The sequence below is a fragment of the Equus przewalskii genome, chromosome 24, assembly GCF_037783145.1.
Source record: "Equus przewalskii isolate Varuska chromosome 24, EquPr2, whole genome shotgun sequence".
Lineage (NCBI taxonomy): Eukaryota > Metazoa > Chordata > Mammalia > Perissodactyla > Equidae > Equus > Equus przewalskii.
The window spans coordinates 32,676,560-32,702,358 of record NC_091854.1 but is presented as its reverse complement, the minus strand read 5'-3'; the positions used below and the strand labels follow the sequence as shown (position 1 = coordinate 32,702,358).

The 25,799-nt window shown below is 36.6% G+C and overlaps 1 protein-coding gene across 34 annotated transcripts in view; it reads left to right on the top strand.

Annotated features, from left to right (window-relative positions):
- Positions 1–25,799, top strand: part of ATG4C (autophagy related 4C cysteine peptidase) — a 155,472-nt gene that overhangs the window by 62,597 nt on the left and 67,076 nt on the right. For 28 of the 34 annotated variants that reach the window (XR_011532363.1, XM_070591893.1, XM_070591894.1 and 25 more), the window contains 3 exons: positions 3,584–3,662; positions 4,322–4,398; positions 10,457–10,576. Coding sequence is in view for 33 of the 34 variants with exons in the window: in XM_070591893.1 (XP_070447994.1) it covers positions 3,584–3,662; positions 4,322–4,398; positions 10,457–10,576 (276 nt within the window). In the remaining variant the exon portion in view is untranslated. The remainder of the gene's footprint in view (positions 1–3,583; positions 3,663–4,321; positions 4,399–10,456; positions 10,577–25,799) is intronic. The other 6 variants (XM_070591899.1, XM_070591898.1, XM_070591924.1 and 3 more) reach the window with 1 other exon arrangement.

Below are 25,799 nucleotides of genomic sequence, written 5' to 3'. Positions count from 1 at the left end.
TGCCGAATGCTCTTGAGTGATTCATTGGAGCCTGAATTGTAGTGAAATGAACTATGGTCAGCTGTTAAAGTGATCCTCAGTACCTAGTATAGATGAAGGAGATGCTCTCACATCATTGTTAGTTCTCCTATTTGTGTAACACTTTCAAATGGATTTATCTCATTTTGCCCTTACAATAGCTAGGAACCGGATTGTCTTTATACAACAGAAAAGACCGAGAGAAGTTAAGTGATATGTTCAAGTTTAGATAGCCTACTAGTAACAGAGACCAGAACTTTGTTTTTTCCCCCTAAAGTATAGACTTTTTAAACTCTAACATTTCTTTGAGCTTCTGCTAATTTAATTTATACTTAGTCCACTAAAATTTAATTAATTAATTAATTAGTTATTTTTTTTTGAGGAATGTTAGCCCTGAGCTAACATCTGCCACCAATCCTCCTCTTTTTTGCTGAGGAAGACTGGCCCTGAGATAACATCCATGCCCATCTTCCTCTACTTTATATTTGGGATGCCTTCCACATCATGGCTTGACACTTGGTGTGTAGGTCCACACTCAGGATCCAAACCACTGAACCCCGGGCTGCTGAAGCAGAACATGTGAACTTAACTTCTGTGCTATCGGGCTGGCCCCTAAAATTTAATTTAATAGTCCACTAAAATAAGAGAGCAATGACTATTGAGACATTTTAATTTTTCTATTATCAGGTAAAAATGACTGAAATGGTTGAGTAAAGTAGGTTGTATGCTAGGTGTTATGCTTGGTCAGGGGTGGTTTGGTCAAAAGCCAAAATGAGGGCATGTAAAGAGTCATTTAGAAGTGAAAAAATAGTGTCTAATAGCCCTGAAAGGAAAATAATTTTCCTCTTCCTCCTGCATTTTGCTTCTTCCTCTCCTTCTCCTCCTGCTCTCCCCCTTTTCCTCCTCCTTATGGTCCACCTCTGCCTATACCTCACCACCCCCTTGTTGGCCCCTCCCTCTGCTTCCTTTGTCAGCGGTTCTATTTTTTCCTGCCAGACTATTCTACATCATACTCTCTAAAATTCACCATTCAATTCTGTTTTTCAAATTTATTCATCAAGGTAATTCCACAGTATTTCAGAGATGGTACCATCTCCTGCTGCATTCTGTGAGGAGAAGGAAATTGGGGATGGTGCTTTATCCGCCCTTACCACAGCCAGTTTGTTTATTTATATATTTTTAAATGACCTGGAATGAGGAAAATCCAGTATATTCTCTTTCTTCAGCAAGACAAATTAGGCCTTGCCTTTTTGACTGATTACTTTAGTCTTATTTATTGCTTTGTGGATACAGCTCAATACATTCTGACCACTAGATAACTGTGAAGACGCTTTTTTAGGAACTGAAAAGTGTTTCAAGTTTCCAAAGATACAGCCCCTTACGTGTAGTGGCGTTCCAGCTCCTGATCTGCTTCTGCACGTTTACTGCTGAATCTGCTCTGGTCTGCTGCAGAGGAAGTACAGATGCCAAGGGCCAAGTCTTTCTTCCATTACTTGGAATCATTCTTTTTCTGAGGAGAGTCGGCGATGATTCTTGTTATATGTTTTTCTTTCTTTTCTCAGCTGTGAGGAACTTAGAACTTTCACTTCCTCGTGGGTCCCTGAGGAACGTTGTGTTCCAGCTGGTCAGAGTGCCTCAAGTTAAAGGAAGGCCCTCTCTAATTGTGCTCAGGATTTTTATTTAGGGGGAAGGCAATAGGATTATAGAACTATTACTAGAATGATAATAACAATAGAATAATAACTTATTATCAAGTGTTTATTTTTTGTATAAGTTCTTCCTAATTTATTTTTTAGTTTCTCTAAAATTTTAACTGAACTTGCCTTCTCTGTTTTATTTAATTTTTTCAGTTGCAGTTCTCCTTTCCAAAAAAACCTGTATGATATTTTCACAAGACTGAAAATATACACGGTTCTTCTTTAGAGGGTTATTTATAACAGTGACAACCTGGAAACAACGTAAAAATTCACGAGGGAGATTTTAAGGGACATTTTGTTATCTTCATAAATAGAATATTTTACAGCCATTAAATAAGATCTATATTTATTGATAAGAAAATGTTAATGACATAATGAGTGACAGAAGTTACAACAGCATATGTTGTGTATGTACATATGTGTATATTTATATATGATTCCACATATATAAAATTGTATTTGTAAATCTCTATGTGAATATGTGTAATATACCCACATGTCAAGAAGCTTTTCCCCCAGATTTTAATAATGATGAGCTCTAAGTGTTGGGGTTTTGGGGAATTTTTACTTTTTAATGTATTTTCTGTGTGTGTTTTTAATTTATTTTAATTAATTTATTTGTTTGTTCTGTTTTTGCGAGGAAGAGTGGCCCTGAGCTAACATCCGTTGCCAATTTTCCTCTTTTTGCTTGAGGAAGATTGTCACTGAGCTAACATCTGTGCAAGTGCTCCTCTGTTTTGTATGTGGAATGCCACTACAGCATGGCCTGAGGAGTTATGTGTAGGTCTGTGCCTGGGATCCGAACCTATGAACCCTGGCCACCGAAGTGGAACACGCGAACTTAACTGCTATGCCACTGTGCCAGCCCCATGTGTGTGTTCTTTTACAATGACCACATATTATTTTTAAGAAAATAATTAAGTTAAAAAAAACTATGGTTTGATTACTTAAGGAAAAAAAGCATTTGTTCATATATTATTTTTATATCTTTTAGATTTCAAAACATCCTTTCATTTAAGAGAAGAAAAGTTTAACTTTTTTTTTTAATACTTCTGGAGTTTTATAATGTACGTTTTATCATTATTAGTGTTTTCTAATATATGCCCAAATTAATGCAGGAACTATTGACAAGACATTAATTTCACTGGACATGTCTTTTTTGAAAGGTATAGAATTATTTGGCCCAGCTTAAATAGAGTTCTGCTTAGAATAGATGCTGAGGGGCATACTAAATAATTTATTGAGGTATCCCTGATATTTTATGATTTGTAAAATAAAATGTTTTTAAATACCAGAATAATAATTATTTTTCTGGGATTAAATTGTTTTCATTAGTCTTTATATTTATTCCAAATGAAGCATCATAAAACGTTTGTCAAGTGAATGCTCTTGATTAGAAAATAGTTTTTAGTTTGGGATCCTGAGACTCACGGTTCAGTGAAAGCGGTAACCAGGTCTAGGAACTGTTTCTAGCATTTCAAAAAGCCTGGGGACAGCACAGCCTTGCACACCGTCAGGCTGCACCAGCTGCCTGAAAGGCCAGGTGTTTTGGCTGTGGCGGGAGTTTTATTACCTTGATGTGGTGCCGTTGTTTCTCTCTGTATCTGGCGAGTAGTAGTTGTTGATTGTTGTTGAGTGACATGCTGATCAGGATATTTGATTTAGTCATGTTAAAGTTGAGTGATTTAAAGAAAATGGAAGATAGTTTGGTAGACAGAAAGATTTCAGAACATGTGGGCAAATGTAATAAAAATAAAACTAGTGGTGAAAAATTTTGGGACTACTAATATTGGTAATGCAAATTTGATTGTTTCGAATAATTACCATTTGTCTCTTGACTCTAAATCTGAATTAATTTCTTTTGACAGGGTATTTTAAGCCTTGAATATTGTGTGGGTATTATTGGTGGCAAACCTAAACAGTCATATTACTTTGCTGGATTTCAAGGTTAGTGATTTAGTAAAACATATTTCTTCATTGTTTTCTTTTAAAAGTCAGAGAGTTAATAGAGGATCATCTAGAAACAGGATGATTAATGGAGCAAAATGAGTACCTTATAAAATTATCAGTCCTACCATAGCCACTCATTTGTCATTTGGTCCACAACGTAATTGGATTCTGTAAAATGTATGTTTAATTTCTGTTATTGCATAAACAAGGTATAATTTATTGGTTTCACTAAACTTCAGAAGACATTGTTGCCACATTCTGGCAGTTGCTATTTACATATTTACTTTTTACCAGTTTTAGCCGTGCTAGTTGATGATAAAATGACAAGCAATATGTTCTTCCTGTCAGGGTAAAGTAGGGCAATACATTTTTCATATGCAAACTGTAGAATATAATTGTGTGTTTGTGAAAGTAATTTTATCACCAAAAATTAAATGACAGTCTCATCACTTTATAAAAATTCTGCTTGTACAAGCATATTTGATTATGCAAAAGTTAATCTGTCCTGTGCAAACCTATGTTTCAGTCAATGAATATCAGTCTGGCAAGCTGTTACTCCCAGAGTTTTTTCAGCTATTCTACATAGAAATTGGATTGTAAGCAGTGTAATAATAAGGTGTTTTTTGAATTACTTGTCTTCTGTTTTGTCCTTGTAGATGACAGTTTGATTTACATGGATCCTCATTACTGCCAATCTTTTGTAGATGTCAGCATAAAGGATTTCCCTCTTGAGGTACTATGGATAAATAGCTGGTACTGTTTTCCTACCATTTCTTCCCATCTCTAATTGTTTAGAGATGTGCCGGGCAGCTATACTTTTATGGTATTACAAGTTAATAATCAATATTTTACTGATTTATAAAACCATAATTCAAACAATGGCCAAAGGTTAAATAATTTGTTGCTGAATTTTAATTTATGATTTTCTTCTTCATCTTTGTCTCTAACTTTTTAGATGCCCTAGCCCTACCTATCAAGTCTCCAAGTAATTTTGTAGGTATACAGTTGAACAGTCCTGAAGAATTAAAATGTTAGGCATGTTTAAAAAAAGAGAGAAAGGGAAAAAAAAGAAAAATGAAGAATGATGGAGTTGGGTTAGAATGACAAAGTGACATAAAGAGACTGCTAAATTATTTTGCTTTAAGTATAATAATGAAGTCTTAGCCTCTAGTTTTCAAGAGCTTAGTTGGGTTTCTAATATTTATTTTAACTTTGATTTCTTAATCTCTTCTCTTCCTTTTATAAAGTTGGTCATTTTGTGATCCAATATTTTAAGTCAGAAAATTAAAAATACGTGGTTTTGGTTCTTGGTTTCCCAGTTGATGCTTTTGCAGACTTTTAAAATAATTTAAATCACTTGGGTGGCATGGATCACTAATTCTCAAGGGCTTGACAAGTTGGAAATGTGTTTTAGTACTTTGTTTTAGTAATAGCTTGCTAGCTAATATTAATTCCTAATAGTATTTAAAGGGTAGATTATTAAAAAAGATAAACTGCAAGGTGAAAATCTGGTTCCAAAAGACACGCTATAAAACATTCTGGCATCCTTTGTAAACTGTTACCTCAACTAAAGTACAAGGATCTTGAGGCCAGAGATCAAGTTTGCTTTCTCCGTTCTTCTTTCCTAGTATCTTGCATATGAACATTAACAAATATTTCTAGTTGACTGACTGATATTGTGGGAGGCGCTACAGAATTGTGCTGTGTGAACCACATTGTAATTCTCTTTGTGCTGCATTGTGGCCTTGTAGCACTGATTTCTATGACTAAGTTACATTTTCAGTGTATCTGTGCCAAATTGACTTCTCAAAAAAGTAGATAATTGAGATTCAGATGGAAAGTTATTCATAGTGTTCTAGTATTATCCAAAATAGGCCAATTTAAAGATTATTAGTGTTGATTATTTTGGCCAGTTTATAAAGAGAGACTCTTCATCTGATATTTTGAGAGCCTCTGCAAAGTGCCAGGTGAATGAACACCCTGGTTTTGTCTACACAGCGTTAGAAAGGTTGCAGCTCGTTCCTGGGAGACTGTTGCAGCACTTCATGAGCGAGTCAAAGAAGAATTGATTTTAAGAGACTTTGTAAAGTTTGATGAAATTAGGTAATTTCTTAAATGCACAGAAGCATTTATTTCTCATACATTAGGACACCAGGAAAGTGGGTTTAGATGTTTTATTTTTGAGATGCTGCTGGAGTATCTTGCCTGTCTGGATAATTCCTCTGGACAGTTTTTCGTTTGTCTCAATTCAGGGATTTCTCTTAGATTATTAGTGAATAGGATTATTTATTTTCATATGAAAGTATAATATAAAAATTAGAGCAAGTTGTCTCTCTTTGTACAGAAATAAAATTTCACTTTGTGCTTTTTATCGTATCATAAGCTTAAAATGCTTCAAGTGGAGGGATTTTAATTACCATCTTTCCCTTGCTGTATAGGTTGTATGTTTATACACTGTTGAAATTTTGTGGTTGATTAATGTAATAAACTATGTGCACATTCTAAAACCACCCTTGTATCTGAATTATTAAAATTATTTTTGAAAGCAGCTTTTTTTGATCAATATTTCTTTTTAGTCAATAGGTGCAGAAATTAAAATCTTAGCTCTTTTATCCACTTCCATGTAAATAATTGCTGGTAGTCCTGGTATTTTAAGTGAGTGCCCTGAATCTAATAGGATTACGAAAATTTAAGTTGTATGATATCAGAATATTTGAGACTGAAGAAGAGATTTAGCAGATTATATCTTTTATTGTTGTTCTTATGGTGTTGAATTCCTATATTTCTAGAATTGAGCTTTAAAAATTTTTAAACCAGATCAGATCAAGTTATTTATTCGTTTTTAAACCAGCATTTATTGAACACCATTTACTGAGCTCCTTCTTTGTGCAAGGCGCTGTCCTCAGCACTGTAGGGACCTCTCTTGAAGCTTTTTCTTTCTTCTTCGTAGTTCCAGATGTTTTGATTATCTATATTTGTGTTAACTTTTAATTCTGGTGACATTTTCTTATAAAATATACTAGTGTATACTGTTGAATTTCTATACTGAGTTTTAAGAGAATCTTCATCTTTAGCTGTCCTTACTTAATTTTTAACGTTGTGAAGTGAATGTAAGTAGGTGTATTTAGATCCTGGCTTTAGTAGTGGGGATGTGCCAGGGCAGTGCTTGGCCAGGGCTGAGGAACGGAGCACGTGGTTTAGTGTGAGGGCGTGTTATAATGTGTAAACTCAGGCTCTGCTTTTCATGTGGAAAGTGAGGTTCAGGGGAGCAGCGTGAACAACCTCAATGGAAAAAGTCATGAAAGGACAACTTTAAATTAGAAAGGAATGAGAAGAGCTCAAATGGGCTTTAGCAGTGAGGGTATGTTGAATTGTGTGTCCTCATTGTCAGTGGTTGGGACAGGGCAGCGTTTCAGTTGGGATGAGAGGACTAGCGGATATATATTTTCTTATGTTTATGTGTATGTGTGTGTGCATATTTAATAAGTTAAGATTTCCTAAACCAGAGATTATTGTTCCATGTTATTAATGATATACTTTTGGAATGATCTGTTCTAACTCTTAAAAATACCAAATTCTAGTCTATTATTGAAGGTAATATGCTATTATGTTAATATCAATATTCTTTTAATAAGGTGAGAAAAGCCTTATTAATGGACATGTTAGTCTGTTCTGATTTCTGGGCCTCAATTCCAAATTTTCAGTTTTAGGAGGTTCATACAGTGGTGACTATTTTAATCTATCCTAGTAAATTCAGAGAATAGTGGCAGTAAAGCTATTAGAATGATGTGATGTGATTAGATAGATGGGTGAGTGAATTCATCAGTGAAATACGTACCCTTTATGAATCACACACGTGAACTGCAGTTAGCAGAAAGTGCTTTTTAGTGAGGGTATTTGCTAATGAACTATCTAGGAAGCTTCATCTAAATCAGCACAATAGCATAGCTGCGCCTGACAGTATTTGCTTCAGTCTTGTTTGTATGCTTAGGTGTAGAATCCACTGTTCCCAGTAGTAGCCCAGAACAGGGCCTGGCACTTAGTAGGTGCCTAGTGACTCTTCGCTGAGGCAGTGAACAAATAATGTATTGAAAAATGAAATAAATAGGAATTGACTCACTCTGGCCAGTTTTTTCAGAAACATATTTCACTGTCACACAAACATATCTAGTAGATACTCCCTAAAATGTATTTGTGAAGTAGAAGCTGCTACTCTTACCAATCGTCAGAATTTTAAAAATTAAAAAAGAAATCATAAGTGCATAGCTCAAAGCATTATCACAAAATGAACATAGCTGAGTAGTGCCACTTAGGAAAATATTTTAAAGTCTAGCTTGTTCTGTGATAGGCAAAAATAATTCTGAACTTTTTTTTTTTGCTGAAGAAGATTAGCCCTGAGCTAACATTTGTGCCAGTCTTCCTCTATTTTTTATATGTAGGATGCCACCACAGCGTAGCTGATGAGTGGTATAGGTCTGCGCCTGAGATCCCAACCTGTGAACCTGGCCTGTTGAAGCGCCGAACTTAACCACTAGGCCATGGGGCCAGCCCCCGAATTTTACATTAATGTTGGTTGACTTCAGAATCTTCTTGGGTGAACAAAAGAATGTAATTTTAAGTTTAAGTGGTATAAAATGCCTCTCTGCAGTGTGAGTCCTAGTACATACGTACAACCAATAGTGGTTTCAGTTTTCAGTGATCAGAAATTTATATCTGTGTTTTTGTGAATAATTTTAAAATTTATTTGTAGATATCAAAACAACCATGAAAAACAGTGTAGTGTTTGTCATTACTCTCTATGATGGTTGAAGCAATACTGTGAAATGGCATTAAGCCTGTTCTGGTTTAGTCTTACTCGTAGGTCCTTACGTGAAAACTTTAATCAATGTTTTAGTATATTGTAGGACCCCCTTGTAAATGAGTTAGAAAAAATACTTTGTTGGACCTTGTACAAACTTTTGGCCCTTCTTCCTTATCTCCAAGTAGTAAAAACGAAATCAGCATTCCTTATTACTGGCTTTGGAAGGAGTTGGCAAATGATTATTTTTAGATACCTTATATGTAGAATAATTTTTTTGTAAATGTGACCTAGAACTCTCTATGCCTTATACACTAATACATTCCTCTATATTGTTAGCTGACAGTTGACTTAGCTGTGTATGCCTTTCCAGATCTGTTTTTAATATCTCTTTACAAATAAAACAGGTGAAACAATGTTCAACAAAGTCTGACTAAGACAATGCTTGTGTTGACTAGTGCTCTGGAGGTTCTGGTTTAGCTGGGTTGGATTTCACTATATAAAGAAAGTGTTAGCCAAGCATTCAATGGAAGTCATAGTTCTGAAAACACTTTTGTTTGGTCTATATTTGCTGTCATGATGTTGGATTGAACTATCCATAAGGAGAAAAGCAGCTTGACTGTGTGCATTCTGCATATCCTCTGGTGATAATATGGGCCACTAATTGCATCACGGAGACGTAGGGGGAGAGAAAAGAGTGATTTTGATTGATTCACCGTGAACATAGCAAGTATAAAAGCCTATTTTTTTTTGCATTTTCGTAGATAATTTCAAGTTAAAATCTCTTAGTTTTAGGCATTAAATGTAGGGAAATTTTAAGTTTATGAGTTCAAATTCAGCCTAGATTATTTCTTAATGAGCTTGTTTTTTAACTCAAAAATATGAAGTATATAACAAAGAATTTCCCACACCTGTCTCCTGTATGCCCAGTTTTCTACCTCTCCCCTAAACTTGTTAATTTTTGTATATCTTTACAGACTTTATTTATGCAAATATAAACAAATATGAATTTATATATATTTACGGCCCTCCTTCTTTACATAAAAATTTTATATACATACAAAAAAAGACTTGGTAGCTTCAGTGATTTTTAAGGATAAGATATCAAAAGCAGTTTAAAAAAATCTTTTAAATAAAGTATATAATGTAATGGAGAAAAAAAATATTGGAGTGATTAGCTTTATATTCTGCCCATTCCTACTTTTATTTTCTCCAAAGATACCAGACTCTAGTAGCAGCCACATCCCATTAGCAAGAGTGGAGAGGCTAGAGCAGCCTCCCAGGCCATCTCTCTGTGGCTCTGTGGGCACTCGAGCAAAGTGGGCTGAAGGACAGGAGGTGGTGAGGAGGAGGGCAAGGGCCGGAGGAGAGCTGCTCACCTGTGTCCTCTAGGGCACCAAGCAGAACTTGAAGGAAAGTACCACAGAAGAGCGGTCTGGGAGGATGTGCACTTATGTGCTAATTGTGTCAGTTGCTGAAACTTGCAAGTTTCGTATCATTATAGAACATGTACATGAATCTGTGCATTTGTTTACAAAGTCTTGATATTCTTCTTATAAAGGTTTATAAACGTTAATAAAATCTCTAACGAAACATATTTAATTGCACTTTTGTGGAAGTTACTAACTTGATTCTAAACTTTGTGCTAGCTTATTCATGTCTTTTTCAGTGGTACGCTTTTCTTCCCTTCTGCAAGTGTTAGAAATGGATACCACTTTTCACATACTTCTTTCTTTTGCAGAGTGGCACTAGTGTTGCATAAGGTGGCGATTGGGTGAATTGAATATACACAATGTTGGCTTTCATATTTTACAGCTTTGAACAGTGAGAGGGACCATCTGCATAGGGTAGACTAACTAAAACACTATTTGAAAGCATGTTTATAGTTTTGAGAAAAGCTAGATAGCAGATTTCCAATTAAGTAATATTCTTCTATATACTTAAGTCCATCAAATAAGATTAAATTAATCCTCAAAAACTTTTAAAATTACAGACATTCCACTGCCCTTCTCCCAAAAAGATGTCATTTCGAAAAATGGATCCTAGCTGTACAATTGGATTTTACTGTCGAAACGTTCAGGACTTCAAACGAGCTTCTGAAGAAATCACAAAGGTATCTTTATTTAAAGTATTATAATATTTGTAAATGACCTCGTTAAATAGTCTATCAGAAGACAAACATCTATAAATTATGACACTTTTGTAAATTTCCCCTTGAATGTTAATATTATTAGGAATATTGTGAACCAGAAAATAAAACGATTTGGAAATTCCTGCCTTTGAGACTAGTGAAATCAGCTAGTCACCAGTTGGAAGTATTGCTTGCTCCACTAGGTGGCACTGTTGAAATGAAAATCCCTTTGCAACTGAAGACGTGTGCAAGCAATTAGGTTATATTTTATTTGAAGAGGATTTTAAAAGGGCAATACCTTAGAGGGTAGAAAAAAATTAATGAAGTATTTGATCAAGCCAAATTGTGCATTATTTCTTGTTAGTCCAAGTTCTTCTTTGATTTTTTTAAAAGAGAAATGGTATTTTTGGGTTTCTCAGAACTGCTTTATCAAATAAGCTGTGCTGTTACTTCCCAATAAGCTTGTTTAATCTGATCTATTCCGCTTACGGTATCTTTGAAATGGGGTTATTTAACGTCTTCTCATTACCTTTGAACTTCTGCATTTTTCTGGTTCTTGAGTACTTCTAAAACATTTATGGAGCTTTAAGTTCTGCCTACATTTATTACTTTAGAAAATCAAAAAGATTACTTATTTAGGAAGTAAGCATAACTGGATGGCTGTCTTATCAGTATCAATAATTATAGGTTATCATTTTATGGTAAATAAAACCAATACTAGAATCATTTCGGGGAATTCTTAGGTTGAGCTCCCATATGATAGTACCTTATTTGCTTCCAGTTAATTTTATTCAGGAAAATGGACATAGTGGGTTGAAATTTTATTTTTACAATGTAAAAACAGAATGAAAAAGTTAAATAAAAATTTTCATATAAGCTATGTTTCGTTTACTTGACCTGCCTGTAAAAGAGGAAATTTAACAGGAGCATGACAGAAAAATGAATGAGGAGAGGAGAAAATGAGCTGTGTGAGAACCTTTCCTTATTCCTTATTTCTCACAATTGTCATCTTTTCATTCTCCTTTTCAACCTAGAAGGCTAAGTGAACATAAAAAATACCTATTCTCCATTTTTTTCCTTTTTTTATTACTTGAAATTAGTATGTACATTTGTATATTTTAGTTTGACGATTATCTGTCTTTATAAAGTATCATGTATATGCTGACATATACAAATCCAGATGATATTGTAATATAGATTGATGTTGATGAACATATTCCATTAAAAAGTCCCATTTCTGTTTGCATTAGTTTATTTTCTATGTAGGTTAAAATAAGTATGTTTAGAAGAGTCTACTCCTGGAATAGAAACAAACCAAATTATTATTACCAAATTGAAAATACAAGATTCACAAATGAATTGCATGTTGATACTTTCTGATTAAAAACAAATAGTTTCTATGGTTTTTATACTGCTGGTTATTATGGTTTTTATATGGGAAAAATGCTTAGAGATTATTCCTCTTGCTGCATCAGGGTAATGTGCAACACTAAAACAAAGAGAAAGCATATTGAAATATCATTTGGAAGTACTGAGAATTTTGCCAGAGTCAGTTAACTTTGCTTTAATAATAGTTTTGTTCTTAATTGCTTTTTGTAGCAGTATCAAAACTCACTTTGTCAATTAATAACTTAATCATTTACTTTTGCTTGGAAGGTTTTAAGTTAAGCAATTTTCCTTTTCTTCTTAGAAACTAAATTTGGCTAGTTAAACTGTTATTTTTTTCTCTTTAAAAATGAAAACAACTAAAATTATTTGTTTCTAAGTAGGATATATTTTCAGTTTTCTCATTCTGAAAATGAAGCTGAGTAGTCCAAATTCTCATGTTTAATTTGCAGTGCTGTATGAATGAATATTCTATTGCCTTATGGTATATGATGTTTGAAATGTTAATAAAAATTGTTTAATTCAGAGTGTTTAGCAGAGCTCAGTTCAGCAAGTATCTGAGTAACCGTCATGTTGAAAGCATAAAATGACCAAGCCATAATGCCTACTTTTGAACAAGTATAAGGCTTCCACCCTCAACTAGTGTTCCTAGTCCAGGAGGAGGAGTAAGACAAGTAGACATATATTACATTGAATGTGATAAGCATCCATACAGATATATAAAATTGATAGGGGAGGGAAGGGTACTGAAATGAGAAGGATGTCGCATCAAAGTCAAAGTCCTTTATTGTGATGGTGATGTTTAATATGAGCCCTAAAATGTAGGCTTAATGTCTATTGGCTTAGGGAGAAGGAGGCGTACTTCCAGCAGAGGATGTAACAAGAGGAAAGGTACAGGAAAAGGAAAATGTAGAGCTTGTCTAGAGAATGGCAAATAGTCCAATCTGGTAGGTGCCAAGGACACATAAAGGGCAGGATTTCTGTCTTCCGACTGCCTGAATCAGAATCCCTAGAGGTACGGCCTGGGAGTCTCCGTTTTTAACAAGCTGCCCAAATAATCGTGTACACCAAATTTGAGAACCACTGGTGCAAGACAGTGCACCCAGAGTGTGATGCTTGGTGTTTCTAGATGGCACTAGGACAAACATTTTAATACTTATATATTTTTTTATATTCACATTAGAAAAATATAACTAGCATATTAAACATGTGACTTTCTATTTATTATTGATTTGTTCAAGGCTGTTAAAGCTAAAAATTATGAAAAGAAAAATATCCGTTAATAATAGAGATGGCATACATAGCAAAAATAATGAAGGAAGTATGAAAATGTCTAAGGCTTGGAAAACACTGCTGTAAGAAATAGAGAAGCATGAGGCAGTTGGGATAATATTGTGGAGAGTCTTGAATGCCAGGTTTAAGAAGTTAATACTTGGCTCCAGCCCCATGGCTGAGTGGTTAAGTTTGTGCACTCCGCTTCAGCGACCCAGGGTTTCGCTGGTTCGGTTCCTGGGAACGGACATGGCACCGCTCATTGGGCCTCGCTGAGGCGGCATCCCACGTGCCACAACTAGAAGAACCTGTAACTAGAATGTACAACTACATACTGGGGGGTTTGGGGAGAAAAAGCAAAAATAAAAAAAAATTGGCAACAGTTGTTAGCTCAGGTGCCAATCTTAAAAAAAAAAAAGAAAGTTCATACTTTAGCAGTATGTTGATTTTATTAAAGTAGTTTTTTAATTTCAAGCATACAGAAATATACAGAATAATTTATCCATGTGCTACTATTGAACTTAAGAAAAAAAAATATATAATCGAACTGTGTTACCCTTCCCAATCTTATTCCCTTCCTTTCTCCTCAATGTTAATCACTATCTTAAGTTCGTATGTAACACCCTTACTTTATATGTCTATAAACAACATATATTGTTTTGCATGTTGTTAAACTTTTCACTAATGATATATTTATATACAAATGTATATGTTCTTCTGCATCTTGCTTTTTCGTTTGATGGTTACTTAGAAATTATAGCTATATATGTGTCTAGCTTATTCATTTAAACTGCTGAAGAGTAGTACATTCTACAATATACTACTTTTTATTTAAATTTTCTTAGTTGTTGGTGATCTGGCTTGTTTCTCTTTCTGATTACAAATAGCGTTTATAAGGATAATCTTGTACATATCTCTTTGTGCACATGTAATACTTTAACCAGGATTCCATTAGATACCCTAGCTGTGTTAGTGTGGAATTGCTGGGGTCGTAGGGTGTGCATGTTCTTAGGTTTGCTAGATATTGTCAAATGCTCTCCACAGTGATCATGCCAAGCAGTATGTAAGAATTTCCAGTGCTTTGCATCCTTATCAACACTTGCTATTGTCAGACTTTTACATTTTTAACCAATCCCATGGATATGAATAGTATCTCTTTGTAGTTTTAATTTATATTTTCCTGATTACTGGTGAAATCGAGTATCTTCGCAAGGTTTATTGGCTTCTTTGGTTCTTCTTTGTGAATTTATTGTTCATTTCCTTTCCCTCTTTCTATGAAGCTGTTTGATTTGAAGGAAATAAATTTATAATTCTGTATACTACCACTTGTTGGTTCTATGTGTTGCGAATATTTTCTCCTAGGCTACTATTTTCACTTGTTAATGGTGTCTTTAATTTTAGTCAGATGCGTGAATCTTTTCCTTTATGGGCTTTGAATTTTGTATCAAAGAAATCTTTAATAAACAAAGTCATAAACATATGACCTACATTTCTTCCATCAGTTTTAAAGTTTTATGTTTCATGTTTAGAACTTGTGTATGTCTTAAGGTTGGTATCTTTTTTTTTTTTTAACATGGATAACTGGGTGTTCCAGAATCATTTATTAAAAGTCTAATGTTTCTTTATTGATTCGTAACTCCTTCTTCAAAGAAGTGGACTAGGACAAAGCTGTGGGATGGGAGAGGAGAAACCATTTTGAGAGAGTTTGTGAAAGTAGAATCAGTAAGACAAAGCAGCTGCTTGGACTTGGGGGCGAGTGAAAGAGAAGGCTCGAAGATGTGTCTAGAAGAAAAAATTAGTAGTGCATTAATGTGGTGACTTATTTAGTCAGTGAGACATTTGAGTGTTCTCAACCCTACCACTCTGTCAGAACTCCTCTTCAGGGTCACTGATAACCCCCACGTTGCTAAGTCCGTGGTCATCTCTTAGCCTTCCATCTTACAGTCCTAACATTTGTGTTTGCCATAGCTGAACACCCACTGCTCCTTCATATACCTTCTTCATTTGGCTTCCACAACCAAACTCGCTTGGTTTTCCTCATTCTTCACTAGTGTTCCTTCTCAAGTCTCCTTTGCCTGCTCTTCTTCCCAGTTCCTTAATGTTGGACCATCCCAGGGCTCAGTCTTCAGTTCTCATCTCTTCTTTATCTTGGTGATCTCATCCAGTTGAATAGCTTTAAATATCAATTATAAGTCAACTAAAACCAAGATCATATGTTTGGCCCAAGCCTTTCTTCCAAATTAACAGATTATGTATTTCCACCTGCCATCCAGTCTCTCTTCTGTGTCTGATGTGCATATCCGAAATCAAATTCCTGATCTTCCTTTTCAAGCCTGTTCCACTTGCAGTTTTCCTCAGCTCATTTGAAGGCAAATTCATCCTTCTGTCTGCTCAGGCCCAAAACCTTTCTGTCTTTGCCTGCTTTCTGTCTCCCGTATTCCATGACCAGTTATAGCTTCAAGGTATATCTAGAATCAGACCACTTTTCACACCTCCACTGCTGCTGTGCTGGTCTGAGCCACCATCATTACTTCAGTGGCCTCTTAGTTCATTTCCAAGCCCTGCCCCCCAAACTATTCTCAGTTCAGCAGCCTGGGTGAAACTTTGAAAACGTAAGTCAGATTATACCACTCCTCTCCTCAGAAACCTGCATTGACTTTGTAGTTCACTTCAAAGTAAAATCTTACTGTCCCTCCAAGGCCCTAGATGATCTGTCTGCATGCCCCACCCTCTCACCTCAGCTTCTCATTTCCTGCTCTCCTCTCCTGCATTCCGCTTCAGCCATGTTGGCCTCCTTGCAGATCTCTGACCTAATAGGCAGGCTCCTGTCTTAGAGCCTTTGCACTGGACTGGGATACTTTTTCTCTCAGATATCTGCATGGCCGATTTCTTCACCTTCTTTAAGTCTTGGCTCAGATGTCTCCTTCTCAGTGAGGCCTAATCTGACTGCCTATTTCAAAGTGCAACTTCCCCATCATTTCCTCTTGCCTTGTCTTTTACTTTTTAATGTTTTAGCACTTTTTACTTTCTAATACACTATATAATTTACTTATGTGTTATATTTATTATTATCTGCCTTTCCCAGGGGTATATAAACTATGCAAAGGTAGCAATGTTTGCCTGTTTTGTCATTGATGTATTCCAAAGCATCTAGAACAGTGCCTGGCCCATAGTAAGTATTCAGTATTTGTTGAATGACTTTCTGGAGCTGGGTATGCAATAGTGAATAAGAGAGTTATGACTCTGGCTTCATGAATTTATAGTCTAGGGGACAAGGTGGACATTAAACACACAAATGCATTAAAAAAATGTAAAATTCCATGAAGAAAAAGAATGCAGTGCTATGGGGAAGAAAAATAGGAAAGACATAATTTAATTTGGGGAGTGCAAAAACGTTTTATGTTTACTGCATTTTCCTTAAGGTCCAGATAAAGTCTTCACTGGTCCATGAAACCTGCCTTATTTAAACCTACCACACAATTAGTAAGAAACCAGCAAGAGAATAGTGAATGTCTTCCTGTTATAACAGACTTAATTAACAGTTCCATGACTTGCTTTAAGAATGCTTGGGCTGGCCGTGTGTCCGAGTGGTTAAGTTCTCGAGTTCTGCTTCGGTTGCCCGGGGTTTTGCTGGTTTGGATCCTGGGTGCGGACATGGCACCGCTCATCAGGCCATGCTGGCATCCTACATGCCACAACTAGAAGGACCCACAACTAAAACATACAACTATATACTGAGGGGATTTGGGGAGAAAAAGCAGGAGAAATAGAAAAAAAGAATGCTTGGAAGCCTTGAATTGGGAGTAGATAAGTGAACAATAGAGTTTGGCATGATAGGGACAGCAGAATTTTAAGTAGAGTTAGGAATATCTTTTATTTCATTGAAATGGTCAATCATGGAATCCCTGTGGGTAAAGAGGCAAATGGTCTGGGAGAATTGAGAGAGGTAGAGAATTTGAAGGTCAGGTGATTATGAAGAAGTCAGGTTTAGTGGGAGTGCATCTCATACAAGCACTAAACCATCTAAAACAATGCACTAAAGAAGTGCATCTCCCACTTCTTCAGACTTCAGCATCTCTGTGGAATAGTTCTGTTGAATTCTGTCTCTGATCTTTCCCTTAACATTCTCCTCCCTTTCTCTCTCCCTCCCTCCTGTCTCTAAGTAGTTAATCATGTTGTTAAAATCTTGCGTGTCCTTTTTTGGTTCCTGTATGGTATGTAAGATATGTGATAAAGCTTTCCAGTTGTGCTTGCGGGTTTGTCTATTTCTCCTTTAAGTTCACTTACTTTTTGTTTTATATACTTTGAGGCTATGTTACTAGTTGTGTACAAATTTAGGATTGTTAGGTCTTCTTATTGAATTGACTTTTTTATAATTATATGACCCTCTATCTCTAGTAGTTTTCTTTCCTTAAAGTCCATTTTTGTGCTTTGTTGTCATATATTTTAATCCTATGTGTTTTTTTAATTGCACAAGGCATCGTGTTCTGAACAGTCAGCATTTCCCTTTGTGATGCCCTCGTTCTTTCCTGTGTTGCTGTTCCTTTGGGGACCATTTTGCTTCTCTCTAAAGAACTAACTTTACTGTTTCTTTTAGTGCTGTTTGCTGGTGATAAATTCTCTCAGTTTTTGTTTCTTTGAATACGTCTTTATTTTGTCTTTGTTAAAAAATTGAAATAATTGGGACCTTACAGAAAATTTGTAAATATAGTATAAGTAATTTTTTCTTGAGCCATTTGAGAGTAAGTTGTCAACATGGTGCTCCATCACCCTTGAACAATTGAGTGTGCAATTCCTAAAGACATTCTCCTACCTAACCACAATTCAGCCATCAAAATCGGGAAAACAGCACTGTACTTTATCACCAGGTAATCCTCAGAAACTCTTCAAGTTTGGCTAATTGTTCCAGTAATGCTCTGCAGAAGGATCCAGTTCAGAATAGTGTGTTGCATTTATATATCTTGAAACTCCTTTAATCTAGAATAGTTCCTCATCTTTTCCTGACCTTCATATGACCTTGATATTTTCAAAGATTACAGGATACTTTTGTTTTTTGGTTTTTTACAAGATACTTTTGAAAATTTTGTTAATTGTGCCCCAGTTTGGGTTTGTGTGATGTTTCCTCATGATTCTTCAGGTCATGTGTTTTTGTTAGGTATGTCACAGAAATGATGCTCTGTGTTCTTCCTACTGCATCTTAGAGGTTGGCATCTGATTTCAGTTTGTCCCTTTACTGGTGGTGTTACTTTGATCACTTGATTAAGGTGCTGTCTGCTGTGTTCCAGCCTGGCTTCAGCAGGCCTCGTAGACCAGAGTGACTCCCCACCCTAGCCTGGATGCCGGTTTTGCCCAGCCTCTTCTAGTGGCTTTAGAAATGAATTGTTTGGGAGCAGAAGGGAAGGGAAAGAGCTTGCCTCTATTACTGAAGGATATTTTCAATGGATGGAATTCTCTGTTACCAGTTGTTTCATTCAGTACCTTAAAGATATTTGTTCTGTTGTCTTCTGGCTTCTTCTGTCATTTCTGGATGTACATCCCCTCTCTAAGGTTTTCACTTCTCAAGACGTACTTTTCTTGGTTACTCTCAGATACTTTCCAACAGTTGCTTTATCTACTTTATCCGTTTCTTATATTGTTCTTGGTAGCAGGGTAAATCTCATCATGGCCCTCTAATTAATTATATTTATGAAATACTTGTTTTAGCTGTTTTTTTTTTTTAAGTTTTAAGATGTGACTATAAAATAAAAAGATCCATTAAAAAAATCCTAGCATAAAAATTAGTTTTATTTCTGTATTTCGTTGGAATTTTATCATGAATATTATTTATAGAAAGGAATATGGAGTTACAATTTTATCTTAAATCCGTCTAAAGAAATTTTATTACTAAAGTAAGGTATAAAAGTAAAGTAAAATAAACCAAATGAAAAGAATTTAGTTACTCTATAATGGCAACTCCATTTTTCTGGGTGCTCAGTCTGAAGACTTGGAGTCATCCTGGATCCCGTGCTCTGTCTCATACCCCATGTCTAGTCCATCAGCAGATCCTGTCACCTCTCCTTCAGAAAATGTTTAGAGTTTGATGCTTCTCACCACACCGTTATTATGCTGGACACCATCGTATCTTCCTTGGCATTATTGCGGTAGCTTCCTAACTGATCTCCCTCGCTCTGTCTGTAGGCTGCTCTCAATATAGCAGCCAGAGTAATTTTCTTAAACTACAACTAATATTGTGTTACTTTTTTATTCTAAACCTTCCAGTAACTTTCCGACTCAGAGTGAAAGCCCGAACTTGCAGTGACTCACATGGCCTCGTAAAAGGGAATCTCCCTCCACCCCCATGCCTCTCTGATCTTGTCCCCTCCCTCTCTTCCCCCACCTCTCTCTGGGTCCCCCACACCGGCCTGCTTGAGAATGCTCCGTGCCCTTCTGTTCGCGGATTCTGTGTCGTCCTGTGCCTGCAGTTCTCATCCTGCGGGTGCTCTCGTGCTCCCTCTTCACTCAAGTGTCGACTTCTTAGGCCTTTCCTCGCCGCCCTGTATGCATCTGTTATTTCTCTCTTTCCTTGTCTTATTTTTCTCCTTAGCGCATTCATTTAAGTACACACACACAAGTGGGCAGATATGTATATATTGTGCTATATCATATGTAAACACGTTATGTTTATTTAATTATTTGTTACCTATCTAGTCCACTGGAATGTAATCTTGATAAGGCCAGGGATATTTGTTGGTTTTCTATATTATTGCTCCCCAGGGCCCAGAGCTGCTCGTCACATTGTAGGAGTTCAGTAAATTTTTGTTGAATGAAAGAATGAATTCAAGAGACTTTGTCATAAATTTATCTTACTTATAAATTAGCAAGGAGCTCAGTGATTGAAATATAGCAAATCCAGTGTATTTTCACCTATTTCTTCTATTGTATTTACCTTAAATTGCTGTGGCTTTATCTTCCTTTATAATAGTCCATTTATTTCATATATAACTCAAAATATGTTTGAGCCCCCAAATTAATTTTTATCAAAGTAATATGTGCAAATATTTTAAAAAGTAAAATGGCAACAAAAGGCTTAAGCTGAGAAACAGGATTCCTTGCCATGTTACTCCTCAGTCCACAGAGCACCTTCTCAGAGATGGTCACTCAACTCTTTTAGATGTTACTTTGTGTTTTTACCTCTACATTTCTAAGTAATTTGCTTATTCTGCCATTTCTTGATTGATCCATTTTCGACATTACCGATTAGTTTCCTGTTACAGTACTTGAGGGTTAACTCTCTTCTCTTCCCCTTCACCCCATTTCTGCTCTCTCTGCCGTACTCCCAGATTCTGGTAAATCACGGTTCACATTATTATACCTCCACAATGTCGTTCCCTAGTCACACAGTATATGATTACATTGCTTTTTCTCTAACGTTGTTTTCCTGGAGTGAATCCTCCCACCCCCCTTTTCATTTTCTTGATATTTGTTTCTGAATGTTCACTCCTGTTATGTCAAATACCAAGCAGCAAATTTTTCATGAGTGCAAAACATAAGGAAATCTTTCATTTTTTCTCTTTTCTTTCCTGTTCTAGAAACTTTCCCCTCTCAGTTTTCTGTTTGCCTCAGTCTTAACTGTTTTCTAGACCTGATGCAGAGATGGCTATTTGCAGCTTCCCAATGCTGCTTTCCTAAACTGGGTTCTGATCTTCTGAATCTCTCCTTGGTTTATTCCCTTAAGCATAGTTTCTAATACCTTCCTAAGCAAAGGATGCATAGATGATAAAGTTTTTCAATTCTTGCATGTCTAACCATCTTTATTTTATCTTGTAATTTATTGGTAATTTGATTTGGTATAGACTTCTAGAATGAAAGTAACTTCTCCCCTGAACTTCAGAGTCATTGCTCTCCTTACTTGTGGTACCCGGTGTTGCCGTTGAGAAGTTTAACGCCATTCTGAATTCTTTTCCTCTGAATGTAAACTTTTTTTCTCTCTGAAAGTTTTTGGGTTTGAATCCAAGCTCAACTACCTCATTGCTGTGTAGCCTTGGCCATATTGCTTAACCTCTCTGTGCATCAGTTTTCTCATGAAATGAAAATAATAATAGCTGCCTCTCTCTGTAGCAGCATTATAAGGATCAAACGATCTACTAGATTAGTGCCTGGTTTATAGTAGGCACTCTGGAAAGTGTTAGCCATCATTATTTGTCCCCACCATTCTGAAACTTCGTTATGTGCCTTGGTTTGCATTCTTTTTCATTGATTGTCCTGTTTCCTTCCATTCTGGGAAATTTTCTTGAAATTAAAAAAACGTCGTTTCCTTTCTTTTCTTTTCATCATTCTTTCTTTCTGGAACTCTTATTATATGGTTGTTAGACCTTCTAAATTGCTCCTCTAATTTTCCTGTCTTTTTTCCTTCTGTTTTTCATGTCTTTATCTTTTTATATTGGGAGATTTCCTCTACTTTATCTTCTAACTCTTCTATTATTCTTAACATTCAGTTACAATATTTAAATTTCCAGGAGTTATTTATATTTTTCTATTATTCCTTTTTCATAATAGTCTCATCTTTTTAATGGGTGTATTATCTCATCTTCTCCCCAAGGAAATTAATTATAGTAATTTTGAAATTTTCTTCTGCTTCTTTTGCTGTTTATGTTTCCTTCTGGGGTTTTTTTTTGTTTTAATCGTCCAGTTTTCTGTTGGATGCTTTCCCCTGCATGACTGGTGATCTTCTATGTCTGTCTGTATTTAAGAGTGAGGCACTGAAGAGCTGAGTAAAAGTTCTGTGTGTTTGAGCCTAGCTTCAAGCTGGTGACCCTCGTCCAAGGGTGATCAGGTGACGAGCTTGCCTTTTCACTGGGTGGTCCCAAATGTTAGTGAGTGGTGATCTTTTCTCTAGAGTTATTTCATTTTTTTCAGAGGAGAGTTCTGCCATCTCCCTGTGGGATGTATGTTGCCTGCAGGTACTCCAGGAGCAGGTGGTGACGGATGCTGAGGGCCCTACCGTTCGGTGTCTTCAGCTGTCACTAATTCCTCAGCTTTTGCAGTCATCACTGTGCCTGGTGTCCTAGAATCCATATCTTTATTCAGTTTTTCCAAAGAATAAATCTTTGTTTTCCTGTGTGGGTGGCTAGTGGGGAGTGAACCAGGGGTATGGGTTGCCAGGAGGAACTTGGGAATTGAGTCCATATACAGGCTTTCAGTCAGTTTCCTTGTCAATTTTGTCTCTCGCTCCTGTTTTTGTGCCTTTATATACATACTGTTCCTCTCCAGGTTCTGTAGGGTGAACTATCCTGCTGAAATGTCTCCTTCCCAACCCCAACTTAGGTTATATCTGCTCTGCTGTCTTCTAAAGGGCCTCATGTAGGTTTTTATCTTCTCTCTCACCCCCTTTTCTTCTTCTTCTTTTCACTTGTTCTCAGCCAAATGATTATTGTCAAATAGAATACTCCTGTTTAATGATAAACTTACTACCTAATAGTGCTGATGTTTGAGGCTAGAAAATCTAAACTAAAATTGTGAATATTAGGAAATTAATCATTTGATTATGGAATGCATGTCAACACAGGAAAAAATATTTACATGTGGCCAGTTGTCCTCTTGCTACAGAACAAAATTTACGTTACAGCCATTGAATCCTAGAGATCCGAGAGATCTTAGAGGTTGTTCAGTCCAAGGCTGACATTTGTTGAGTCCTTACCTTATGTCACACACCGAGCTAAGCACTTTATATGCATTATCTCATTTAATCTACACAGACCTTCTGAGGTAGGTACTGTTATCTGCATCATACAGATGAGGAATCTTACACTTGCAGAGGTTCAGTAACTTTCACAAAGGTCACTGCTAATAAATGGTAGTGCTGAGATCAAACCTTAGGCGGTTTAACTTGAGAATATGTGCTGGAAAGCACTATTCTGTATGGTCTCCGATTTGTACATCAATCCATGGTCCAGACAGTTGCCTGTCTAATCTTTATTTCACGTAGTGGTGAACTAATTATTTTCCTTGGAGGTCTTTTCATCTTTTGGACAGACCCTCATTGTTAAAAAAAAACTTTTCCTACATTGAGTTGGAATCAGCTTCCGTGTAACTTTTACTCGTTCACCTCATAGAATAAGAGAATAGGTTTGCTTCCTCTTCTAGAACTAACGTTCCCTTTTCTCCATGGTACACAGTTTCCTGTGCCCATTGCTATTTTGGTAAATGTCTTTCTGCAAACACTTTCTGTTTCAGGTTTATGTTCGTGATTATATTCCCCTCCGTCTAGTTCCATACTCTCTAAGTGAGAGCTGAGGGGTGTCTTCTGTTATAGGTGTTTTTACTTCTGGGATTTAATGAGAGGAACCCTGATTTCTTTTAAAATCTTCGGGGGGCTAATTTAGGTGGGAAGACATGAAATGACTATTAAAGGTAAATGACTAAAAAAGTATATTTAATATATACCGGAAAGCTAACATTATGATAATCATGGCAGTAATAATGATAATAGCCAACACACTAGATGCCTGGTGATCCTCTAAGTACTCTACAGTTATTAACTGATTTAATCCTCACAACAGCTCTGAGGTGGATGCTATCAATACTCACATTTTATGGGTAAAGAAAATGAAGCAGTCTGGTTAAGTGACTTGCCCAGGGTCACACAGTTTGTGAGTATCAGCCCAGTTGTGAACTGAGACTAAGTCCCATGGTCCCTGTTTGTAATCTTTACACTATAGTAGACAAATCTCTAGGCCTTTGGAGAAAGGTGTAGTCACTGTGGACTGAGACCCTTGTCGGTGGAACTTGGGCTGGGACTTAAAGAACTGATCAGAGCGGGAGTAGAGGGCGGCCAGGTGATAGAAGCATCCTGAGCAGAAGCTCGAAGGTGGATGTTCTGGGAAGTTTGTGGTAGACTGTTTAGGGGAACAGTGAAACTTCAATCCCCTGTTAATGTGGCCAGCAGGGCCTGGGTGACCTGGCTCTTGTGAGCTCCTCTTCCTCTGTTCCTCTGCCCTCGAGCCGCAGTGGCCTTCTCTCTGCCCTTTGCACACGCTGAGCGTGCTGGCACCCTAGGCCTTTTGTACCAGCTGATTCTTCTGCCTAGAGTGCTGCTCTGCAAGAACTCGGACATCTGACTCTGTATTGTCATTCGGGGCTCAGCTTGGCCTTTCCTGACCACACAGCCTCCAGAAGCCTTCCAGTCTTTGCTTACCCCTTCACCCTGGGTTGTTTGTATTATGGTTCTTTTCTCTGAGTGGTTGCAAGCACCGTTAGTTACCTGTTCAATAGCTACCTCTCTCTCTTTTTGCTAAGAGAATTCTGACTTTATTTGGAGTAGCAGTTTGCCCACCCGAATACTGATTTGTCTTGGTCTCCCTCGTATTTAGTCACAGTTTGGCCAGTGAAATAGAAGTGGATGTGTGCTGGGAGTTTCTGGGAAAGCTTTTCTCTTCTGCTGAAATGGTAGATATAGATGCCGTGCTGTCACCTGCCGCGGCCTTGAATGCAGACTCAACACCTGGGGCTTCAGCAGCCTTTGTGATCAGAGGGAAAGGCCAAGAGAATTGTAGAAACTGTTGGACATAATTAACCAAAGCTAGCAATGTCAGACTTCTTGTTATATGATAAAAACAATTTCTGTTACTTAAAGCCATTGTTAATTGTTTTTTACAAAAACCATTCATAATTAATATAAATGATACACCAATGATAGAAATAGAGGAGTCTGGAAGGGAGCTAATTTTGGGAAGAAGAAATGATAATTTTATTTTGGTATGAATCAATTTGAGTTGATCCTGGGACATGCCTCCACTGCTGTAGGAGGCAGCATAGTCTGGGGTTATGATAAAACCATACTGCTTCAGCTTTAATCCTGGATCTGTCAGTTACTAGCTCTGTGAACTTACACAAGTCACCTAACCCCTCAATATTTCTCTTCCCTCATCTATAAAACATGGACGATAATAAAGCGTATCAGAGAAATGGTTGAAACTTAGGTAATATTTTTAAGAGAAAGACTATAGAATAAATAGAGAAGTTAAAGGATCAATAATTGATTAATCTCTGCATTTTGGAATGCAGAAATAAGTGAAGTCGATGAAAGAGAGAGAAGAAATAGTTCAGAAAATAGGAAGAGAAACAGGAAAGCAAAATATTAGAGAAATCAAGAGAAATGAATATTTTGAGAAAGAAATGCTTAGCAGTATTGGTCCCTGTAGAAATATCAAGAGAATAGCACTAATAAACGGCTTTTTTATTTGAGAACTAGAAGAGAGTATTGTCAGGACAGTGAGGGGTAAAAGTTGCATTACAGCGAGTGAAGATCGAGCAGTGAGGAGACGAGTGGAGGTTACAGCGTGTGCTCGTTTAATGTCTCCAATTCCACCACGTGAACAGGAATGCATTTTTCCACTTGTGCTCCTTTTTATATGCTGTACTGAATTGTGCCTTTGTACATGTTACTCAACAGTATACACAAAATTATGCATAACACCCTGGAAACAATTTTAAAGGCTTTTTGAAGGCAGTTTTGACTATTGATTTTGACTGTATTTGATTTTCACATTATGGGCTGACTTTGGACCCT